Source organism: Stegostoma tigrinum, chromosome 25 (assembly GCF_030684315.1).
Source record: "Stegostoma tigrinum isolate sSteTig4 chromosome 25, sSteTig4.hap1, whole genome shotgun sequence".
NCBI classification, from domain to species: Eukaryota; Metazoa; Chordata; class Chondrichthyes; order Orectolobiformes; family Stegostomatidae; genus Stegostoma; species Stegostoma tigrinum.
The window spans coordinates 35,108,563-35,132,585 of record NC_081378.1 but is presented as its reverse complement, the minus strand read 5'-3'; the positions used below and the strand labels follow the sequence as shown (position 1 = coordinate 35,132,585).

General features: G+C 39.2%; 1 protein-coding gene across 1 annotated transcript in view; it reads right to left on the bottom strand.

Moving 5' to 3' along the window:
- Positions 1-24,023, bottom strand: part of cog5 (component of oligomeric golgi complex 5) — a 124,572-nt gene that overhangs the window by 45,832 nt on the left and 54,717 nt on the right. The window contains exons 8-11 of the mRNA XM_048554284.2: positions 10,149-10,314; positions 9,852-9,961; positions 7,799-7,876; positions 3,523-3,604 (exon numbers count right to left, since the gene is read on the bottom strand). Coding sequence (XP_048410241.1) covers positions 3,523-3,604; positions 7,799-7,876; positions 9,852-9,961; positions 10,149-10,314 — 436 coding nt within the window. The remainder of the gene's footprint in view (positions 1-3,522; positions 3,605-7,798; positions 7,877-9,851; positions 9,962-10,148; positions 10,315-24,023) is intronic.

Below are 24,023 nucleotides of genomic sequence, written 5' to 3'. Positions count from 1 at the left end.
GCCCTGGAGCAGGTTCAGAGGAAGTTCATGAGAATGGTCCCAGGAATGAAAAGCTTAACATAATGAGGAACTTCTGAGAACTCTGGGACTATACTCATTGGAGTTCAGAAGGATGAGGGGGTTGGGGGGGGGGGGGGGGGAGGGGGGGAATCTAATTGAAACATACAGACTACCGAATGGCCTGGACAGAGTGGATGTTAGGAAGATGTTTTCATTTGTAAGACAGACTAGGACCCAAGGGGACAGCCTTAGAGGAAAGCAAAGACCTATTAGAATGGACATAAGGAGAAACTTCTTCAGCCAGAGAATGGTAAATCTACGGAATTCACTGCCACAGAAGGTGGTGGAGGCCAGGTCATTGAGGACATTTAAGACTGAGGCAGATAGGTTCTTGATTATCAAGGGGATCAAAGGTTACGTGGAGAAAATGGGAAAATGGGGTAGAGGAACTTATCAGCCATGATTGAATGGTAGAGAAGATCGATGGGCCAAATGGCCTAATTTCTGCTCCTATGTCTTACAGTCTTGTGGAAAAGTCCAAGTGGATTGGAAAACAGCCAGTGTAAACACCCTTATTCAAAGAGGGGAAATACTGTGAACAGTTTTTGTCCCCTTATTGAAGAAAAGATATTCGGTTATTGCAGGTAATCCAGAGAAGGTTCAAACGTTCATCTCAGGCATGAAAGGATTTTCTTAGGAAAGGAGTTAAGTAGGTTGGAATTGCACTCGTTGAGGTTTGAAGAATGAAAGGAAACCTTACTGAAACAAAAATTTTTTCAGGGAGATTGATAGGATGGATGCAGGGAGGTTCCTTCTCTTTGTGGGAGAGTTTAGGACCAGACGGCATAATTTCAGAGTAAGAAAACACCAATTACATTGATAGAGATGAGAAAACGGTTTTTCGGAGGATGGCAAGCTGTGGGATGTTTTATCGCAGAGGGCTGTTGAGGCTGGGTTGTTAGGTATATTCTGCATTGTTAAGGTAATTTCCTTCTAATTGATATTCTAGCAGTTCAGCTGAATATTTAAGATGACAAATTTTCAGGAAAAACACAGAGGTCTCCTAATATCCTTGGCAATAATCCTTCCTCAACATGTGGTTAAAAAATGTTAACAACGAAAAATAATCCAGTCTATCACCTAACTGCTGTTCTTTGTGCAAGAGAGCTATTATGCTTATTTATGTACGAAGTAAAGTCATTCACTGGATGTGAACAAGTTTAAGACACGACTGACAATGGTGTCAAAATGCTATACAAACATGCTAGGCTGTGCATAAACACAAGATTTTTGTTTATAAATGACTTTCTCCTGATCTTTCGCAAGATAGCTTGCCATGCTCAGCAATTATCCCTGTATCATTCACAAATAACAAATGGCAGGCAAAAAAATATGCCTTGAACATTGCTGAACACGGAGAGATGTTTTGGCCTACTTCTGCCTCTTATGGTCTTACATTACACAATTTCAAATAATCACAGATTTCTAATGGTGGTCTAAAATCTGACACCCTCATATTTGGCCTGATGAGTGCAAGAAAATATGCTTCACCAACATGTCCCTCTTTTCATCGAGTCAAAAAAGCACACCTCTTCAGAAGTCTTAAGTTATTGCCTTGAGCCTTTTCCATCTAACCTACAACTTGGAATATATATTTAAAGCAACTAATTAGATTCACTGATCCATGTATATGAAGCAAAAGGGCAATGGTGATCTATAAATTTCTGAAAATTGCTTCCAGTTGCATCACTTAAATTGAGAATTGAGTTGATTATCAAAGAGACAGATTTTTGTTGAGGAATTTTGGCTATGATAAGAGATTTGAGTCTTTATATTGAAAGCATCATCTTATTCTTGTTATATGAAACTGTAACGCTTTCATTGTTTCATTTACTAATGAACCACAATATCACAAATTTATCTTCCTGCCACTCAATGTTGAACATGTTATGATTAATGTTCAATAAGAAAATGTAATCTCTCACCGATGCACAGCAGTATGAGGAGCCAAATAATCTGAAAACTCTAGAAAAGCAAACAAAATTGCCTAACATTTAAATACTTTACTCAACATTATTTTTGACTTATTATCAGCTGGGAAATTTAGCAATGAATGATCATAATGAAGCGTGAACTATTCCCCCAGTCAATTCCCATGCTGCTGTGGAGCTAGAAGTGGCATGGCATTTGAAATATTTCAAATCCAGTAGAATTGATATTGGATGTTTCTTTGAACATAGAAGGGACAGCAGTGTTCCTTTCTTCGATTTAAAAAAAATAAGATAACAATAGAAGCAACTTTGAGAATATCTGTCACAGGATTTGCAAATCCTTGAATTCTGGTGTTGGCACAAACCAAAATTCAAAACATAGTTGATGAGCAAAAAAGCCCTACAGTGAGACAGATTATGTTAGAGTTGTGAATGTGAATAAATCGTGTTTTTTTTTCACAGCTAGGTGCGAGGGAATGGTAAAATCGGAAAAGTCCACAACAGTACAGAATTATTGCATCTTCATTAATGGACATAGAAGAGATTTGAATACGAATTATCACTGACTGGAAATAGTTCATGTGAAGTAATGGTTAATAAGCGTATGCAAGGACTGGGGCAATTCCCACCTTATTACGTAATAAGCCAAATAAGTCACTAATCACCAATGACCGTAAATTTTGAAGACTTTACAAATATGAAATGTACTGTAATCAGAAATTTTGAAACTTTGCTCAATCCTACAATGAAACTGATTCAGCAGAATACTACAGAAGGGGTTGATTGTGGCATTATAATTAAATAGACACATATTTAACTATATGTTAACTATATAGACCATACAAACTGTATGCAGAATCACAGAATTAACATAGCAGGAACTGGACTAAGTAACAGAAATGCTCTATCCCACAAAATACTGAATACATGGAACAACTGCTTAGTGAAAGCGGTTAATGTTGTATGGATTAACTCCACTTAAGAACATTCCGGGTAGGAGTAGGATCGAAAGGTCAAGTGAATATGCAGGAATACGTATTGACTCAAATAAAAAAAAAATTCTACTTTGGTTAAATAACCTCCTTAAAATCAATACTAGAGAACTGAAAGAGAGTACTTAGTTTGTGTACATCAATATAAATTTGTTAGCCTGAAGGAGTGCAGAATATTCCCACTGAAAAAATTGAAACAAGTTCAGAACAAGCCTAAACGCATAAAGCTTTAGCAAGGACGTTGCTTAACAGACCAAATGGCTTCTCTTTTGTTCTTTACTTTTGACTGCCCACATTTAGTGCATAGCTATTCTTCCTTATTTTTATACAGAAATACGAGAAATAACACAAAAAGAATGAGTAAAATACATAGTGAATTTCATTCTTTAGAATTTCCGATGGATTCTGGTGTGGCACTTGTAGTGCAGTGGTAGTGTTTGCTCCCGCTGGGTTAAGCCCCACCTGCTCCAGAACTGTGTAACGATGTCGCTGAACAGGTTGATTTAGAAAATATCTATAAAATCAATACAGGTACTTACAATTTGTAGCCTGTTGGAATTTCAGAGTCAAGATTTCTGTAACCGAGTTCCAGAAAGTACACAAAATGTCTGCTTGATTGTCCTGAGAAAATAAATATGAATTGTCAGCATTGGTATGAATTGCCTGTGACTTGCAGAAAAAAAGTTAATGAATGTCATTGTCCAAAATGTCTACTGATTCGCAAAATAGCTAACACAAATTGGTCAAGTATTGATATTTTCCTTCCTATCTCCTTTGTCCCCCCTCACACTGAGATATTGTGATAAGTGTGGAGATGGATGAACGCAGCAGGCCAAGCAGTATCTTAGGAGCACATCTAAGGAGTGGGAGGAGGAGTTGAAATGGTTCGCGACTGGGAGGTGCAGTTACAACTCCCCCTCCCACTCCACAGACGACATGTCCATCCTGGGCCTCCTGCAATGCCACAATGATGCCACCCGAAGGTTGCAAGAACAGCAGCTCATACTCTGCTTGGGAACCCTGCAGCCCAATGGTATTAATGTGGATTTCACAAGCTTCAAAATCTCCCCTCCCACTACTGCAGTCCTCCCCGGACTGACATCCCCTCTCTACCTCCCCACCTACACTCACCTCTACCGGCTCCATCCCTGCCTCTTTAACTTATCTGTCTCCTCTCCACCTATCATCTCCTCTATCCATCTTCGATCTGCCGCTCACTCTTTCCCTATTTATTTCAGGACTCTCTCCCCTTCCTCCTTTTCTTATGAAAGGCCTGGGCCCGAAACGTCAGCTTTTCTGCTCCTAAGATGCTGCTTGGTCTGCTGCGTTCATCCAGCTCCACACTTTGTTATCTCGGATTCTCCAGCATCTGCAGTTGCCATTATCCTAGACCCAGGGTTTGTGATATTGATGCCAGGCTGTTGTTCAACTCGGTTTTGACACTAGCTCTAGATGTTAGTAATGAGGACATCATAGGTTCGACAGGACTGAGTTTGCCATTTTCATTTCTGATGCCCATCTGTCTCTTGTACACTTGAATACGCTCGATCACTCTGCAGGATTCTGCAGTTGTTTTCAGTTTAGGTAATGCTCTGCTTTTATATTCATCTGGCCAAATGCGAACAAATTCACATGTTCTCATATTTTATTGGCTCTGCCATATTTTTGCCCACTAAATCCATCTATATCTATTTGTAGCTTCTTCACAACATAATTCCCTAACCAACTTTGACTCGGGTGTGAACTTAGCTTGGTCTTCATACCCCATATCCAAGTCATTGACATAAATTGTAAAAAGCTGAAGCCCCAGTGCAGCACCCGACTCATCACACCCTGCATCAGGCAAAGACCCATTTATGAATTCCCTGTTTACTGCAAGCCAGCTAATCCTCTAACCAAGCTAGTATGTTGCACCCTATACCATGTGCATCTACTTTGCAAGATCTTTTTACATACCATCTTGTTAAATGCCTTTTTAAAATCCAAGTACAGTGTGTCAATGGGCTCCCTCTTAGCCACAGTGCAAGTTATACTCCAAAAATATTTAATTCCATTTCCAAGATGGAATATTGAGTGTAACAGAATTATACTACTTTTGTAACAGACATATATAGGGTTTGCAAATCATTTAGTCTTCTGAACAAAAAAAGTGAAGCAACCTTTCTCTTTAGTCTGATTTTATACAAAACAATAGCTGCTGGAATTGGCAAAAACCATACATCCTGTCTTTACATTAAACATATCAACACAATGGTCATCCCTGCAGTAAAATCAAATGGAAGAAAATGTATTAATTTCTTGTACTGTTTATTAGCTTTACCTATTGTGGAATCTATTGCTTACAGAATTTTCAGCTGTTGGGAAATTTGCAAGTAGTTGCTGAACTTGAAAGACTGAGTAGATTGGGCAGCCCAGGGAATGGAAATAGTTAACTCTCTCCTCACTGAAATCAGAGTTTAGATACTGAAAAGGTTAACAGTCAGAAACTGAAGTGCACATATTTACATTTACAGGTGCCAGAGATCTGTTAATGAAGAATTACTTAATCATTTTGTCATTTTTTATTGTCGATGACAATGTTGAATGAAGCATACATGAGGGAACATCGTTCTTAAAATTAGAAGCATAACATATTTATTTAGTCAGCAATATCAGCATTGTTCAAGCCATTTACTTATTTCCAAGAGCAGAGGCATAATCAAGCTGCTCTGCTTAAAAATCTTAGAGATACCACAACTGTGTCAGCTCATATAAATATTTATTTTGTGTTGCGTCAGTGACTTTCAAAAAAAAATCACAACTCAGTCACGCTGTTTCTAATCTTAAGAATTAAAAATAACTTCTAAAGGAATTTTAAAGAAACATTGATCTATTTCACAGGGTAGTATATTGTTGTTTAGGATCATTTGCTATCACACAATTTCAAAACTCAGTATTCTTACATTTCCCCTATATTTATAAGCTATTATTCCTTGGAATTTGTGAAAAAAATCCTGATCATTCAAACATACTGCTTGCTTAATCAAACCAATTTGGATTTTGAATTGCTACAAACTATTTTCTACAGGTTTCCAGAGGTGACTAGCAAAAATAACACTTGAGTTGTAAATGTCAAAAAACAAACCAATTTCATTTTAGCAAACACAGACCATGCAAATTCTTCAGTTAACTGGACAACAGCTAAGTGCTTGGAAGCCAAACAGTTACTAAAAAAAAACACAGGTCAAGGGGTGAAAGGAATGGCTGAACCTGTTTGTTGACCGAAGTTATCAGAATATATTTAGGACTAACTGGAAACTCCATTGGAAAAAATAAAATAAACTTGACTTCTACAGTCAGAAAGGAAAGAAAAAGGAATATATTCACAGAAATTAGCTACAGATGAACAAGCTCAGTATTAGACAGTGACTTTTATAAAATGGTGCTCAATAAAACAAGAAAATAATATTAAAGTTACATAGATTTTTAAATCTTACTGAAGGTAATTATTTAATTTTTTAACTGTTTAATAGATTTGCTGAATATTGAAATGAAACATGATGTTTGATGTGATGGTGTGCTGCATTCAAATATTTCCAGAACTTAAGAGTAAATATAAGGTTGCTTACACGTTTTTCACATATTGTCAGAAATTCATTTTGATCTCATGACAAGGATACTCTCAGAGATATGCAAAGCTGAGATGCATCCATGAGGATGATAAGGAGGCTAAAATTATCTTTTTTTTATTCATTCATGGGATCAGGGTGTTGTTTGGCCAGGCAGCTTTAATTGCCCATCCCTAATAACCCAGAGGGCAGTTCAGAGTCAACCACATTGCTGTGGGTCTGCAGTCACATGTAGGCCAGACCAGGTAAGGATGGCAGTTTCCTTCCTTACAGGACATCAGTGAACGAGATGGGGTTTTAACCAACATTCAACACTGAATTCATGGTGATCACTCAAAGCTTAATTCCAGATATCTATCGTATTCAAATTCCACCATCTGCTGCAGCACGATTTGAACATGCATTCCCAGAGCATTAGCTGGGTCTCTAAGCTCGCAGGCCAGTGACAATAGCACCATGCTTTTGCCTCCCCACAAATCTAGAATAATGATTCAAAAAAAAAATCAAAGTCCATAGTCAACCATATACATTTCCCAAAAATCTGTGTCCTGATCAACTTCAGCAGAATGTGTGCTATTTTAACATTAAATTAATAAATATATGAAATTGTTATTCATACTGTGATATTTTTATACGTGTTACCTGTTATAATGGGTTTCCTTCTCTTAAAAAGCAAGATGCGGTATTTCAATAATATTTGACTTTTTCTATGGAAAGAGAAGGGACTCTTGGACAACTATATGGCATCAGCATCAAAAAGCAGATACCAATTTGCTCAGTTATTTTGCCTGTAAGCATTTCTTTGCTGAAAGAATGAAGATAACCTTATAAAATAATCTTTGTCTTTGTTTGTACGAATTTCAGAATCTAAATATAATCAAGGTTTAAAATATTAATAGGGCTATTGTGGAGCAGTGGTCATATTCCCACTTCTAGGCCAGAAGGCATGGATTAAAGTCCAGCCTGCTCCAGAGGTGGGTCATAACTGATGGAAAATGTCTATAACAACTAAAAAAAAATGATGCAAGAAAATATACTAAAAAAAATCTATTATATATCTATTTGTCAACATGCAAATAATTTAGTAGAATGTGAAGTCTTGTGTCTGAGCTGAAAATGTATCTGTACAAAATCATCTCTTTGCCACTTTGCTACACCTTCCCTTTAAATGTACTCAATAACAACATGTAGAAATTCATTGAGTTACCTTAGTTATTTCATCAATAAAGCAGACATGTGTCACAGGGTCCCTCTTCTTTGTCAAAACTTTCTGCAAGTGCTGCACCTAAAAGTAAAGGTACCATCAATTTATCACTAAAAATACAGATACTGGACAATTATCAGACCACAAATGGTTCACCATCTTTTAATATAGCTTCAATATTACTGAATGCAATCTGTTGTCACACTACAAAGGATAAACCATTGTTTCTTGGAAAACCCTATGATACAATGTGTCAGGTATTTTCTTCTACTCCATGGTATGAGAAATTCCATAATTATTTTCCGAATCAAAGCAGCACTGAGATCATAAGCAACATCAAGAGACTGAAAACAGTAAACAAAAAGTACCTCCAATCCACACCAGTTCTGAAAAATGTTAATTATATATTTTATACGATATTTACAATATTTTACTTTGAAATTAGTATTGTGACGTGCGCATCTTGAATAAATGATGTTTCCTATCAATGTGCAAAGAAGCACGAGAAATTCTTGAAACAAATGGGGCAACAATCTTAGTCAAATACAAATGGAACATCAGAACCCACAACTTGCTTAACATGCCATAGTAATTAACCACTACTCATGGCCTCAACCATCTGGTAAAATCAAGATAACCATCTATAGTGAAAGAAACTTAAAGAAATGTCTGCAACCTGTTGCCAAGCATAGAAAACTGATTTGGACAATGTCAGCTGTTAAACTGGAGAAGTTAAAAACTGCCTGTGCGCTAGGTGCTGGCTGAGGACAAAGACACTCTGGAGTGATGCATGACTTCACGAAACATTGGAAGTTCAACCAAAAATTGCTGGAGCAAGGTATTTAGGGCATGGAGAAACATGCAAGGTTTCTCAAACTATGCAATCCTTTACAGAGAACAATTTCATTAATGCCACCTAAAGAATGTTGCACAGCAAACATTGTCCGTCCATGCTTGATTCCTTTTGCATCCAGAAGTGACTGTTTAGTGCCAAAATCCCCAAAGTTCTTTACATGAAAGGAAACTGAGCATCAACATTCTAAATCTTAAATTGTTTCAACAAAATCCCACTCCTGAAACAAAAACTGCTTGCGTCAATACTTCATGCCAGAATGGAGTAGATGTGACTTCAAAATTATCAGTGATAATTGTCTTTTCTACATCTTGGTTTTGCTGTCAATTTTGAGGAGCATTTTTTTTTACATTCAATGTGAATGTCAAAGCCAAAATCCAGCACAGCAGAATGATCGTAGTGCAAAGTTGATGACAAAGATCTTAAAAGACAAGAAAATAATTGTACGTGTACTTTACTATATCCTAAAACACATTACAGAAAGTTGCCTCTGAGCAATTGCAGTCATTTTGCAAAATCAGAGCTATAAACAATGAGAAAAACACCAAGGTCAGTGCTGCTATTTTTTGGAATATATCCAGCAGAGTGGACAAGACTTCAGTTCAAGCATTTGTCAAAAGATGGCCCCTCTGAAGTGGAACTTGAAGCCATAATTTTCTGGTTGATCCACAGCTAACACTGAAATATAAACCGGGGTAGCGATTTAAATTCTAATCTGTGACCATCTGACTTTGAAACAAGGATACTAAATTTGAACTGTTCAAGGTATGGCAAAGCTCAAGATTTCAATGGTATTAAGAAATGAATAACTTTTCAGACTGCAACCACAAATACAAATTTCAAGAAATCAGGGAACTCTGAAGCACAATAATTTCCTGCAAACCTGAAGGTCACAAAATAGAATGTCAGCTCCTTGGTAGGAAGCTGCTACACAACATCTAACTTTTTCCATAAATGGATAATTTCTGCCAACTACAGGAGAAAACAGTGCAGGCACACCCCTGATCAAAGTCATACATGTATAAAGCAAATTAAATGACCTACCTATGCTAACTTCCTAAAGATAAAGCACCGCATGTGATTTTAGCAAAAGACTTACGCCAATTGCTACTAACGTGTGGAAATTTAATAATGGGGAGGAATTCATTACTAATCGAAACTACATAATTTCCAGTTACATTAACCAAAAAAAAATAAGCTTACTTGTCCACATGCAGCACAAATTTGATCCATTAGTTTCTCCATATTCGTCCAAAGAGCAGCACGGAATGCAGGTGCGTTGCCAGGAGTTGGCATTGTGGCTCTTCCGGGTCCTGAAAATATTGAAAACAAAAAAAAATGTAAAATTACAATGGGTGAGTAGGTAATGATGATTGAAATTTTGAGATGAATTAAGAACATTACCTTTCAACTAAATTAAGTCAGCATTCAAATTATTGTAACTGTGAAAATTGTATTTCTATTGCTACAATATAATTTTTGTACAAGAGTGAAACTTGCCTTTTGCGGTTGCTTGAATAGGTTGAGTCAACAGTTTTATATCCAAAGCACTACTGATATTATCTTCCAGAGACAAGCGATACCCATCGACTACACTGTTGATGGTTTCCTTTAAGGTTCCAAGATTGAAGAAAACTTGAAGTGCTGTTCCTACCTGTGTAGGATTCTTACATTAAAGACAAAAAATAGCACATGTTAACCACACTTCAGATTAAGCTGCTAGATCTGTTCCTATTTAGTCTTATGAAACAAGGCTTACATAACTTAGATTTGAAGTTGTTGGAAAAGCTCAGCAAGTCTGGCAGCATCTGTGAAGAGAAATGTTAATGTTTCGGGTCTAGTGACCCCGTCCTCAGAACTGAAGGATCAGGAAGGGTCGCTGGACCCAAAACATTAACACTGATTTCTCTTCACTGATGCTGCCAGACCTGTTGAGCTTTTCCAGGAATATCTGTTTTTGTTTCTGATTTACAGTAACTGCAGTTCTTCCAGTTTTTATAACTCAGATTAATATTTCTGACAAAAAGATAGGTCCCAAAATATTCCAGCATGATCGATTTAAAGATCGATCATGATTTATATGTATTTCCTTCATTTTTCACAGCAATCTTTCCACCAAATCAGTCTGTTCTGTTCTGGCCACACCCCAACTCTAATCATAATCAGATAAACAAGAGGAAAGGAGGTAACTTCCTAGCAAATCTGGATTACATTCTGAAAATTCAATCAAAGGAGGACTCAAACATCTGTAGGTAATCTATATTTTTTCCTTATTCATCAGCTAAAATATAAATATGATCACAGTAATCCAAGAAGGTTTCTCCAGCCTCACATTTCAGGCAAGGTCAGACATGGATGTTGTTGAGGTTGAGGGTCGACAATGATCATACCGAATGGAGAAACAGGATCAAAGATTTTAAGGTTTTTTCCAACTTCTACTTATTCTGTCCTCATGACAAACATAATGTAAAATCATGCAAATTTCTAAGTTTAAAGACAACAAGGCAAAAATAATTCATTTGAAACATATTATTCATTCTGCAACCAGTAGCATTACTGCTTGTTTAATATTAAAAATCTTTCAGTCCGTTCACTTTAACAAGTTATAATGAAAATTCAAACTGTTAATTATGAGACTTCCACATAATTCAAAATGATCGTTATAAAATGTTAAGTTGGCTTAAATAAGCAAATTTCTGAAACTTCCATCAGTCACATCTCATGAATACGGAGTCACCAAATTTGTTAACTGTTAAATCTTAGTAACAATACTGAGCATCAAAAAATCCAAATATAACATTTAAGTAAACAATGACAGAGTTCTAAACCACTGTTAGCAATTAACAGACACACAGCGTCTGGCACTGAAAACAAATGAGATATGGTGGAAGATGGAGACATATTGGTCACAGAAATTATTCAACATCTGTTGTCTGTACACTACAGGAACATGATTGTCTGAGGATGAACATGGTGTTGGCAGTTAAATTAAATTACACATCTCAGAAATAATATTAATCAACTACTGCTACTAAAAACAAAGAATGAGCTAGAAAGACTCACCAGTCCTATATTTATCAGCAATCTGCAACTTCAAATCTGCATAGTTTCTATTCAGCAACAGGATTCTTTTGTATATTTCTTTGCCAAATTTGTTTCTTTTGCCCTAAATTCAGTGAATTATAATTTCATACAATTTTATTTTATTCTTTACTATCACATGCAAAATGCTCATTCTTTACATGTGAGTCTAGCTACTAAGAATCAAAAAGACTATTAATCTAACTACAGGCAAAGTACCATGGCAATAAAAGAAAATGTTTTGAGTCCAATATGACACTTCTTCCAAACTGAACCCTAATCATCTATCTTGGCCCAAAAAAAATTAATAAAGCATAAAAACAGACAAACTTGCAAGTCCATTAACTTGGAACAAGCAAGGAAATAAATTATCCCTCCCAATGCTTCTCAACTTGCTTACCTTTGTTGACACCATCTTTCATTACAGGCCTGGTTCCATTTTCATATATCTCATTATAACCAGGGTAAAACTTGCAATGGTTCCTCTTGCCCTCCTGCACTGTCAACCCTGGCTTATTCCAAGGGTCTATATTTGGTCCTGTCACGTGCTGCTCCTCAGTGATATCATCCAAAAATGCAGCACTTAGTTTACAAATCTATGCTGATAACTCAGGTCTCCCTGGTGATCAAACCTATTTCCTGTTGTGTTCAATTATATCAGGGTAGACAGTGATCTCTGTAAAACGTAACATTTACAGCACACTTGGTTGAATGCTTGGAGTAACTAGATAGCAACAATTAATTCTGGACTTTGATAGGGGTGAGGCCTTTTTTATTTCTTCATGGGGTGCGAGTTGTTGGCAATACATTTATTGCCCATCTCAAACTGGTCAGAGGGCAATTCAGAGTCAATCATACTGCTGAGGATTTGGGATTACCTGTAGCTCAGAGCAGGTAAGGATGGCAGGTCTTCCTTAAAGGACATTAGTGAACCAGTTGGTTTATTTGCAATAATCGACAATGGTTCCATCGTTGCCAATAGCAAACTTTCTTAATTTTACTTTACTGGATTCGAACGTATGACCCCAAAGCATTCACCAGAGGGTCTGGATTGCTTGTCCAGTGACGTTACCACTACATCACTGCCATCTTCTACAAGGTTTTTAATAAGTTGCTCAGGGCAGTTTGGGGGTTTGGAGCGGGGGGCTGCTCATGGAAGAACATGTCAAAAGAATACAGGTAGAGACTAAAGGTCAAAGAACTGTCAGATGAATATTCGGACAAAGAGACAGGGCAGGCTTCATGTTAGGAGTGACGATTTTTAGCTTCCTGCAGGATGGAGTGAAGAGCAGATGCTTGGCTATGTGCTTCTTGAACAACTCAGGAGAAAGTTTAGGAATCAGTAACAAACTAATAGTTAAAGTCAGGATTCAGAACTTGTAGTTCTATGGAGTTCAGAAAGTGTGAACGTCACGGTGTTGGGCAAGTCACGAGGGGCTTGGAAGAATCCTGTTGGCATTAATACTTCAGTGCAGCTGATAGAATGGGAGTTAACAACCCACAAGCAATATTTGCTTCATTCAACTGAGCAAAATTGGAGCTCAAGGAAAGCCAAGTGGTAGTTTGTTGCTGAGTGAAACAAACTTTTGGCAAGAATGGGAGTTTTCTGGGAATAATTAATGGCTTTCCGAGACAAGAGGAATGTGAATGCAAGATAGGACAATGCTCAACGAGAACAGGAGCAGTCATTAGGGCTGTCTATAACAATGAAGTTCATAAGAGGGTTTCAAGGCCGAATCAATAAAAGTAAAGACTTGCAATCCCTTCTGAAGATTAATGATATTTAATGATGTCATAGGTTATTAACTAACTTCGGGGAGCTCGGCCGAGTTTCAAATTGTGTTATGATACTTGACCAGATTGGCAAATTTATGCTGCAATCCTGGGTGAGATCACTATATTGTATTGTGATCTGGTTACAGACCTGTAATCTATAAAGAAGATAAAAAGGAGAGAAGAGAAGGAATTGGTGGAGGATGGTCTCAGGGAAGGGAGTGTTGAGTTTCAACGTCATGTTGCTATTAAAAAGGAAGAAGTGTTGTGCATCTTAAAAAGTATAATGGTAGGTAAGTCCCTGGGTCTGATGGGATTTATCCCAGAATGTTGAGGGAGGCAAGAGTGCAAATTGCTGGAGCATTGACAGACATCTTTGTATCCTCTTTGGCCACAGGTGAGGTCCCAGAGGACAGGAGAATAGCAAACGGTTTCCCGTTGGGTAGCAGGGATAATCCTGGAAATTAGAGGTCGGTGAGTCTCACATCAGTGGCAGGGAAATTACTGGAAAAAGATTCTCAGGAACCAGATCTATACGCATTTCAAAGCAAATCGACTAATTGGCACTAGACTACATGGTTGTGTGCAGGGCAGGTCATACCTCACTAACTTGATTGTATTTTTTGAGTAAGTGATGAAGATGATTAATGATGAGGGTAAAGCAGCCGATGCTGTCTACATGGACTTCAATAAAACTTTGGCAAGGTCCCTCATGGCAGACAAAAGGTGAAGTCACATGATATCAGGGGTGAGCTGACAAGATGGATTCAGAACTGGCTTAATCATAGGAGACAGAGGGTAGTGGGGGAGGGCTGCTTTCTGGAAATGGTGGGCTGTGACTAGTGGTGTTCCATAGGTATCACTGCTGGGACCTCTGAGATAACAAAGTGTAGAGCTGGATGAACACATCAGGCCGAGCAGCATCTTAGGAGCAGGAAAATGATGTTTTGGGCCTAGACCCTTTATCAGAAATGGGGGATTGGGGGGGGGGGGGGGGGGGGGAGAGAGAAAGAGGGTTCTGAAATAAATAGGAAGACGGGGGAGGTGGATCGAAGTTGGATACAGGATAAGACAGGTGGAGCGGAGACAGACAAGTTAAAGAGGCTGGGATGGAACCACCTCTCCACCTACCTTCTCCTCTATCCATCTTTGATCCGCCTCCCCCTCTCGACCTATTTATTTCAGAACCCTCTCCCCCTCCCCCATTTCTGATGAAGGGTCTAGGCCCGAAACGTCAGCTTTTCTGCTCCTAAGATAATGCTTGGCCTCTGTGTTCATCCAGCTCTACACTTTGTTATCTCAGATTGTCCAGCATCTGCAGTTCCTATTATCACTGTTGGGACCTCTGCTGTTCGTGATCTACATAAATGCTTTGGAGGAAAATGTGGCTGGTCTTATTAGTAGGTTTGCAGACGACACAAAGATTGCTGGGGTTGCAGATAGTGAGGAAGATCATCAGGATACAGCATTAAAGATCAGTTGGAGGCATGGGCAGAAAAATGGCAGATGGAGTTAAATCCAGACAAATGTTAGGTGATACATTTTGGAATGTCAAGTACAGGTGGAAATTATACAGTGTATGGCAGAACCTTTTGGGGTACTGATATGCAGAGAGATCTCGGTGTGCTGGTCCACAGATCACTGCAGGTAGTAAAAAAGGGTTTATTGCATGTTTGCCTTCATTAGAAGGGGCATTGAGTATCAGGACAGACAAGTTATGCTGCAGCATTATAGAACTTTAGTTAGGTCACACTTGGAATATTGCATACAGTTCTGGTCACCACATTACTAGAAGGATGTGAAAGTCTTTGGGCAGGGTCCAGAAAAGGTTTACCAGGATGTTGCCTGCTATGGAGGATAGTAGCTATGAAGAAAGGTTGGATAGACTGGTTTTGTTTTCACTGGAACACAGGAGGTTGAGGGGTGACCTGATAAAAGTTTAAAAGATTGTGAGTGGCATGGATAGAGTGGAAAGTCTAAGGCTTTTTCACAGGGTGGAGGCGTCAGTTACTAAGGAACACAGGTTCAAGGTGCGAGGGGGAGGTGGAATTTGAAAGAGTTGCGCGAGGCAAGTTTTTCACACAAAGGGTGGCGAATGGCTGGAACACATTGCCAGAGGCAGTGGTGGAAGTAGACACAATAGCAGCATTCACATAGCACCAGGAAGAATATATGAACTGGAAAGGGACAGAGGTATACGGATCCTGTCAGTGAAGTATAGAAGGTAAAAATGTGGCAGTGCAGGCTTGGAGGGCCAAAGGGTCTATTCCTGCGCTGTATTCTTCTTTTTCTTATTCAAAAAAATTTGAGAGAATAAAGCCACAAGCTTCCACAAATTTGAACAAACAATACTTCTACAAGCTTACATTCTACAATACACATACAACTTATCTATAACATCTAGAATTAACGTGGTAAACATAGTCAATATATTGTGATCAAAGACCTTACTTACATTACACATCACACTGCAAATGTACTCAGAGCAGATCGTGCAGATTTCTCAGATGTTAAGGAAATCAACTTGCATTAAATTTTCAAAGAATTACCATTCTGCCCTTGTGTTTATTTGGTCTTGAAGCCCCTCTCAACAGTCACTCCGACTTGAAAAGCCTCAACGACTGCTCCTGTCCTGGGTTCAAGCTGCTCTTGACTCTGAAAACTGCACTCCATTACTTACATGCCAGCACAATTTGAGCAATTTGCCACAGCCTGCATCACCAAGCTAAAAAACTGCCCTGGGCTTTCCTGAGCTCTAATCTTACAAGGAAATATTGCTTGGGGTTTTCCAACTCTATTCACTCAGCTGCATTAAAGCATGATTGCTCACAGGGTTCTATTAAACCCATTATGACTTACCCAACACAGAGCCAGTGACCTTCCTGCTTTCTCAGCTCCACAGAGCTATAACTTCTGAGTTTTGTCTCCAACTTAGTTTCTTAGTAATTTCGAGAACTTGTTTCTAATTTTGTTCTGACATCACAGAACCATCCAGCTGCTCTGGATTTCTTCCATCCTGGAGGACTAAAAGTTAGAACTTCAAAACATTGAGTCTGCCTGTCTCTTTCTTCAATTTAATTGTACTACAACTTCTCTCCCTGCCTATGTTCTTTAAGTGCTCTTCTTTGACTCCTGATCTGTCCTGAGTAGCCAATTAAAAAGCTTGCAATAAACCCTGGAGACTGTATTACAACTGAAGAATACAGTTTCAAATTTCATTTTTAAAATATTTTACATCCAAATTAATTAATAGAATTAAAATGGGTGGAGAGGTGATCTGTTGCAGCTGTAGTATGTGGAAGCTGGTGGATACTGGTGCAATCCCTGTGCCCTTACCTGGAGCTGCTCAAAAAGCTTCAGCTCAGATTAGATCGGTTGGAATCTAAACTGCGAACACTGTGATACCACGGAGGAGGAACATTAACAAGACACTATTTCAGAAGACAGTCATACAGCTTAGGTTAACAACATCAAATTTGGGCTGTGGTCAGGGGCAAGATGGTGTAACTGCAAATGAGCCAGATATTGGAATCAAGAATTTAGCAATGGTGGAGCCTCAGCAAGTACCCTTATTCATTATGTTCCAGGTTTTGCTCCCAGCATAAGCAATGGCATAGACTACAGGGAGGATAAGTGGATTGACCAAAGTTTCATGGTACATAGCACCATTTAAGAGGTGGGTGAAAAGAGAAATGTAGTAGTAATACAGAGCAGCACTGTTAATGGAACAGTTGCTGTTCTCTGCAGCCAAACCAGAACACCCAACTTATGCCAAGATTTAGGACAACTCTTTTGGGCTGGAGAGGGACCTGGAGTGGGAGCAAAAGGAACCAACAGTTATCATTCACTTAAGTACCAATGACGGATTACAGGCAGCTCGGGGCTAAGTTCAAAAGCAGAATCACAGGTGTGATAATCTCACAGTTACTCCCTGATCCATGTGCAAATTCACAAAGTACACAAGATTAGAGGGGTACTGCGTTCTGATTAGGGCACTTGCACTAGTAAGAGGGATTAAAGAGGGCTGTTCAGTTCAGATGGACTTCATTTAACTGGTGCTGGGTCCCAATTCTCCTGGCAAATCATATATTTACGGTCACAAGTAAAGCTTTAAACTAATTTTTAGGGGAACAGGGCTCAAAAGAAGGCAAGTTTCAAAAAAAAAGAAAGGGGACCATGAAGGTGCAGAATAATAGATGAATGATAACCAAAATATGACATGAAGGGACTGAAAGTGAAGACAGAAGACTGCAGCAAATATCAGAACCAGAATAAGTCATAATGGTAAAAAGTCAAAACTTAAGACTGTTTATCTTGTTGCATGCATTCAGATAAGTTAACAACACAAATATAAATCAATGTGACTTGATAGCTCTTATAGAGGTGTAGGTGCAGGATGACCAAGCTGAGGACTCAATATTCAAAAGGTATTCACATTCAGGAAGAATAGGCAGGAAAAAAAGCAGAATAGAATTCTTAATACTGAAAGACATCAACAGAATGGTGAGTGGTGTTATAGTAGTAAATTTGTGCATAAGAAATAGCATGAGAAAAAAAGTTATGGGCGGAAGTTGTTCAGGTGGACCCCAGGGAGTTACCACACTGTAAGACAAATACAAGTTGGGAAATAATAGAGGCATGCAAGAAGGGATCATGTCATGGGAGAATTAACCTGCATAACACAAAAACGACTGCAATGCTGGAGGACTGAAACAAACAAAAACAGAACTGCTGGAAAAACTCAGCAGGTCTGGCAGGATGTGTACAGAGAAAACAGAGTTATTGCTTTGAGTCCAGTGACCCGCACCACACTCTACACTCAGAATGGGTTCCCCAAGTGGCACTGCTAATATGGTCTAATCTGATGGCTGACATAAATGGATGAATGTTAGGGATATTGGGCCCCCTGAATATCTGACTCAGTAACAGCCAGTGCTGTTGTCAAAGGCAATTTATTTGCAAATAAGGATGCTTAGTCTTGGGACGTTAGCCTCTGAAGAGTTATTTCATGGGCAACTACGCAAGTGTGCCTAGTCCGGAATGCGTATGTGCATGGTTCCAAACAATGCATCATCACGTGGACTTTACATGCTAGGTCATGTGCAAATGCAGTATCGTGCATGTGCTTGAACACAGGCATGATTTTGAATAGGGGTTCAGTGTTGGGGACAGTGGACACGAAATCCAGATGGTGGGAATTCCCGAGAGGACGGGAGAGGACCCAGAAGCCAGGTTGGGATTGGGTGGGTGGTGTTGGTGGGGAGGAGAGGTGGGGGATGTTGGTGACAAGCAGGGTTCAAGCCCTCTCCACCTCAGTATCATTTCTGCTCTCCTCCCCCGCACCCCCTTCAAACTCAAGTTGAGAATTCTACAGCTGACATGTTAAAAGGAGAACTGGAGTGTTGCTTAAGCCAAAGTAGCAGAGAGCCCATGAAATCTCATACTTTGAAATATCTGAAATACTGAGAAGAAATCCAAATCTATCCCAGAGAGCAGTGGCATTTGTACTGCAGAGAAGTGACTAATTCCTCAAGTTCCCATTATGCATTAGGGAACTCAGGTGGAATTAAAAAGTAGAACTGTGTTTAAAAATGTATCAGAGATAATGGGAACTGCAGATGCTGGAGAATCCGAGATAACAAAGTGTGGAGCTGGATGAACACAGCAGGCCAGCAGCATCTTAGGAGCACAAAAGCTGACGTTTCGGGCTGAGGCCTTTTATCAGAAAAAGGTGTCCAGACCCAAAACATCAGCTTTTGTGCTCCTAAGATGCTGCTGGCCTGCTGTGTTCATCCAGCTCCACACTTTATTCTTGCGTATAAAAATATGAGTCCTTACATTTGCATCATTTGTTGTTTCTTATACACGGTGATGTTTGTTTTTGTTTAAAAACTTGTGGTGATAACAAGGTGTAGAGCTCGATGAACACAGCAGGCCAGGCAATATCAGAGGAGCAGGAAAGCTGACGTTTCGGGTCTGGGCCCTTCATCAGAAAAGTACTTTTTTTTAGTTAATCACTGGGTGTTGGAATTGTTATTTAAACATCTAGAGAGATCATAACCATATGCATTAGCCTAATTCCGTCTTTCTCAGCATGTCCAATGGTAATCACTCTATCATTAGCAGCCTTGCTTTCACCTGACTGAACTCTAGATTTCCTCCCTATCCCTCTTGATCATTCTTTTCTCCTTAGAACCCTATTCGACCCAAGTGAAACACACTGATATATTTAACGCAATAAAACATTGCAAATAATAAAACTGCACTTGTAGTAAGCACTTGCCAAAAGGCAAAAATGGTAACCAGAATTCTCCTGAAACAAGTTTCAGCTTTGTTGTTAAAATGTTATATAGCATGCAGTAACATCTTCAGGTGCTGGCATTTTAGATCATACTGTCAACTGCTTATAAACACAAATTTGAGCTGAAGACAGAAAATAAGTCTGTGTACAAATGCAGTTCTCGGAGGTTGCAATGTCTTTGAAAAGATTTTATTTGGATTAAATTAGAAACAGTCACTACTTTCCAAAAGTCTTTTTCAATTACAGTAAATGTTGTTCACCGTGTAGATAAACATAATCCTTTTATACAGCTGATTCACTGGCCCAGTATGATCTTTCCTCTCTCACATGAAACAGGACAAGATGAAGGAACATTATCAAGATCTGAACTAATTGTATACCAATTATAAGTTATTAGCTGCTACATTTAGTTCAGATTTACGAAGAATACAAGGTTTCTCTTTTTGATGTAAAGGTCATTTCTATACCGCAGAGTAAAGTATTAAATCCAAAAGCCTCTGATGAAGTGACATTTAATCTTCCAAAACAACTAATAAGTCAAACAACATATTTAGATAATTATAATGCTTGCTCTACTTTGTTAACCAGAGTACAATCAAATCACTCAAAAAAACTTCCTTGGTCTTATTTTAAGCACCTAGAATTTTTACTCAAAATTGTTCAGTTGTAAATGTATGGTAATCACATATTTCATATTTGTTACTTGCTTTATCTTCTATATAGTAAGTTTATGACTCTAGCTGAAGTTGCTACTGACAAGTCAGATTGCAGGTTTAAATCTGGCTTGATACATCACAGTGTCTTAATTTATTTGACGTGGTGGTATTTTACGGAAACATGAGCATAATGCTGCAGACTTGGTTTTAACAATAAACCAAGTTAATTACGCTAAAGAAATTACCCACAGATAGGGAGAAGGACAGATAGTATTGAGGAAGCAGGGGATTGCAGAGGACTTGGACAGGCTAGGAGAGTGAGCAAAGAAGTGATAGACGGAATACAATGTCAGAAGTTTTAAGGCTAAGAACTTGGAGGAACAACAGCTCATTATCCGCCTGGGGACCTTACAGCCCTCCGGATTCAATATTGAGTTCAATAATTTTAGGGCCTAAACTCGTCCATGTCCCAGCCCCCCACCTGATACATCAGGTCTCATTATCACATAGCCTGTTATTACACACCCCCTGTCGTTAGTCACTAACAGTACCCACTAACAATTATTCAACGTCCCAGCCTGATCATTAGCAACTCCTTTGTCCAACTGTCTTTCTCTCTCTCTCTCTTTGGGCTCTATCCTATTGTTGACTCCCTACACCATCCACCTCCCTATTGTCTGCATATAAACTGGTGGCATCTTGCTGGAGGTGGCAGAAATGGAGGTGGCAGAAATGGCGCCGGATGATCTTCTGGATGTGGATGCTGGTGGGTTGGTAGGTGATGATTTGGGGAACCCTCTTGCTGTTGTGGGAGAGAAGAGGGTGGAAGTGTGGAAGATGGGTCGGACCTGGTTGAGGGTTCTGTCGACAACAGAGCTGGGGAATCCTTCGTTGAGGAAGAAGGTGGACATGTCGGAGGCTCCCTCGTCAAAGGTGGCCTCATCTGAACATATGTGACGGAGTTGGAGGAACTGAGAGAATGGGATGGAGTCTTTACAGGAAGTGGGGTGTGAGGATGTATTATCCAGGTAGCTGTGGGAGTCAGTGCATTTGTAATGGATATTAGTGGCAGTCTATCCCTAGAAATGGAAACAGAAATGTCAAGGAAGGGAAGGGAGTCAGAGACAGACCAGGTGAAATTGAGGGCAGGGTGGAAATTGGAAGTGAAATTTTCCAAGTTTTCCAAATCCAGACAAGAGAGGGAAGCAGCACTGACGAGGTTATTGATGTATTGGAAAAATCTGCTCTCATAGGTGCCAGCGAAAACATCCAAATCTGCTCTGCTTACCTGGTCTGGCCTACGTGTGACTCCAGACAGATAGGAATGTGGTTGACTCTTAACTGCCCTCTGGGCAATTACGGAGCACTATAAATACTGCCTCAGCCAGCAATACCCACATCCCATGAGCCAATTTAAAAAAAGGACAAAGCAGCCTGCTTAATTGGCACTACACTCACAAGTATCCTCTCCCTTCACCACTTACACTCAGTAGCAGCAGTGTGCACCAACTACAATATGTCTACAAAGATGCACTGTAGAAATTTGCCCAAGCTCCTGAGACAGGCCCTTCCAAACCCAAGACCACTTCTGTCCAAAAGGATCCCCCAAGGACAGCGGATACATGGGAATACCACCACCCTGGCGTTCCTCTCCAAGCCACTCAGTATCCTGGTTGACATATATCACTGTTCCTTCACCGGCACTGGGTCAAAATCCTGGAACTCTCTCCATGACAGCACCGTTGGTCAACCTACAATATATCGACTACAGCGGTTCAAGAATGCATCTCACCACCCTCTTCTCAAGGGCAAGAAGGGAAAGGCAATAAATGCTGGCCCACAACCACAAGTGTGGGAAAAACAAACACAGACCAGTGGCACAGGGAACGTGGGGAGGTTTTGGCAGACTCTACCCTGAGAAAAGTGTTCGGAGTATCATTACTTTCACGCCAATGGAGGGCGAGATAGAGTATGGCTGGAGGATAATGCTAAGAAAGCAGATGTGGGGTTGTGAGACAGATCAACAGAAGTGGGATAAGGAGTATACAGTCTGGGCTCTCAAGCCTGTTCCATCATTTAGTTTGATCACAGCTGATTCGACATTCCTCATGTCCACTTTTCCTGCTCTTTCCCCCGTAAACCTGGACTCCCTGACTGATCAAGAATCCATCTCTCTCAGTCTCAAGTAGACAACAAGGACTCTGTCCCCACAGCTCCCTGTGACAAAACGTTTCAAAGACTCTCAATACTCTGGGAGAAAATATTCCTCCGCGTCTCAGTCTTAGATTGACAACCCTTTATTCTGAAATTATGCCCTCTGGTCCCAAACTATCCCACGAGAGGAAACATCCTCTTAGCTTTTACCTGTCAAACTCAAAAATCTTATAAGTTTAAATAAAATCACTTCTCATTCTTCTAAACTCCAGGTGCCGAACATCAGTCTTTGTTCATAAAATAATCTCTCCATACAATGGATCATTCTAGTGAACCTTGTCTAAAGTGCCTCCAATGAAATGGTATATCCTTGACATCCAATCCCCTTCCCACAGTACCTTGCTTCACAGGTGCTAAAAATCCAACACCCATCCTTTAACCTCTTTTCACCATTCAAGGCCTGAATCAGCAACTTAATAGCACTCCTAATTTAATGTATTATATTCGCCACTCAAGACGTCATCTCCTCAACAATGGGAAGACCAAACACAGGGTGGGCAAGTACATTACAAAATGCATTCTTTCAGAATGATAGTATGACCCTTAAAATAACTCTTCTATCATTCAATCCCCACTGTCTTCCATTCTACTACACACCTTACTTTTGTCCATGTCCCACCACCCCTGCTGAAAATGAGGCTTTAAAGTTTCCTAGTTCTTAAAGCCAATGATCTGAAATGTTAACTCTACTTCTGTCTCCACATATGCTTTGAGCTGCTAAATATTTCCATCATGTTATGTTTCTGTTTGCATCATAGAAGGACTTCTAAATTCAAGTATGTCTGAAATATTGGACATTAGTAATAGTAGAAAATGCTACAAACAATAGACATTATCAATTGTGACTAATTGATTTTTTTTAATAAATGGCTAGTTACCACACAATATCATTCCCAAAGGAAACACACTTGCTTCACTGGAATAAATAGTCCTTCAAAATTATCCCCATTCATGTGCATCTATCTGAACCAAGTGGATGGAAAAAAAAACTCTTCTTAGTTTTTGCTAATCTACTCAGTAGTCATGAAAGAAAGAACCTACGATAATAGCACAGTTGAATATTCTTCTGACATAACACGTGTTCTCCAACATTCAGACATCATACCTAGTTTCTATCCAACATATTCAGGCTGATATCAGGAGTTACAGAGAATGGATAAAAAAAAAGTGTTAAACAAGAATCAGACCACTCAACCACCCACTTGAATTTTATGTCCAACTACCAACACAAAAATCTGATAACATTAATAAATTTCTTTATTAAAGCTTCCTTCCCTTTACAAATATAAATAGTGCTGACTTCAAATCACAAAAGATTGACTGATCCAAGTAATGCTTTTATTAACAGAA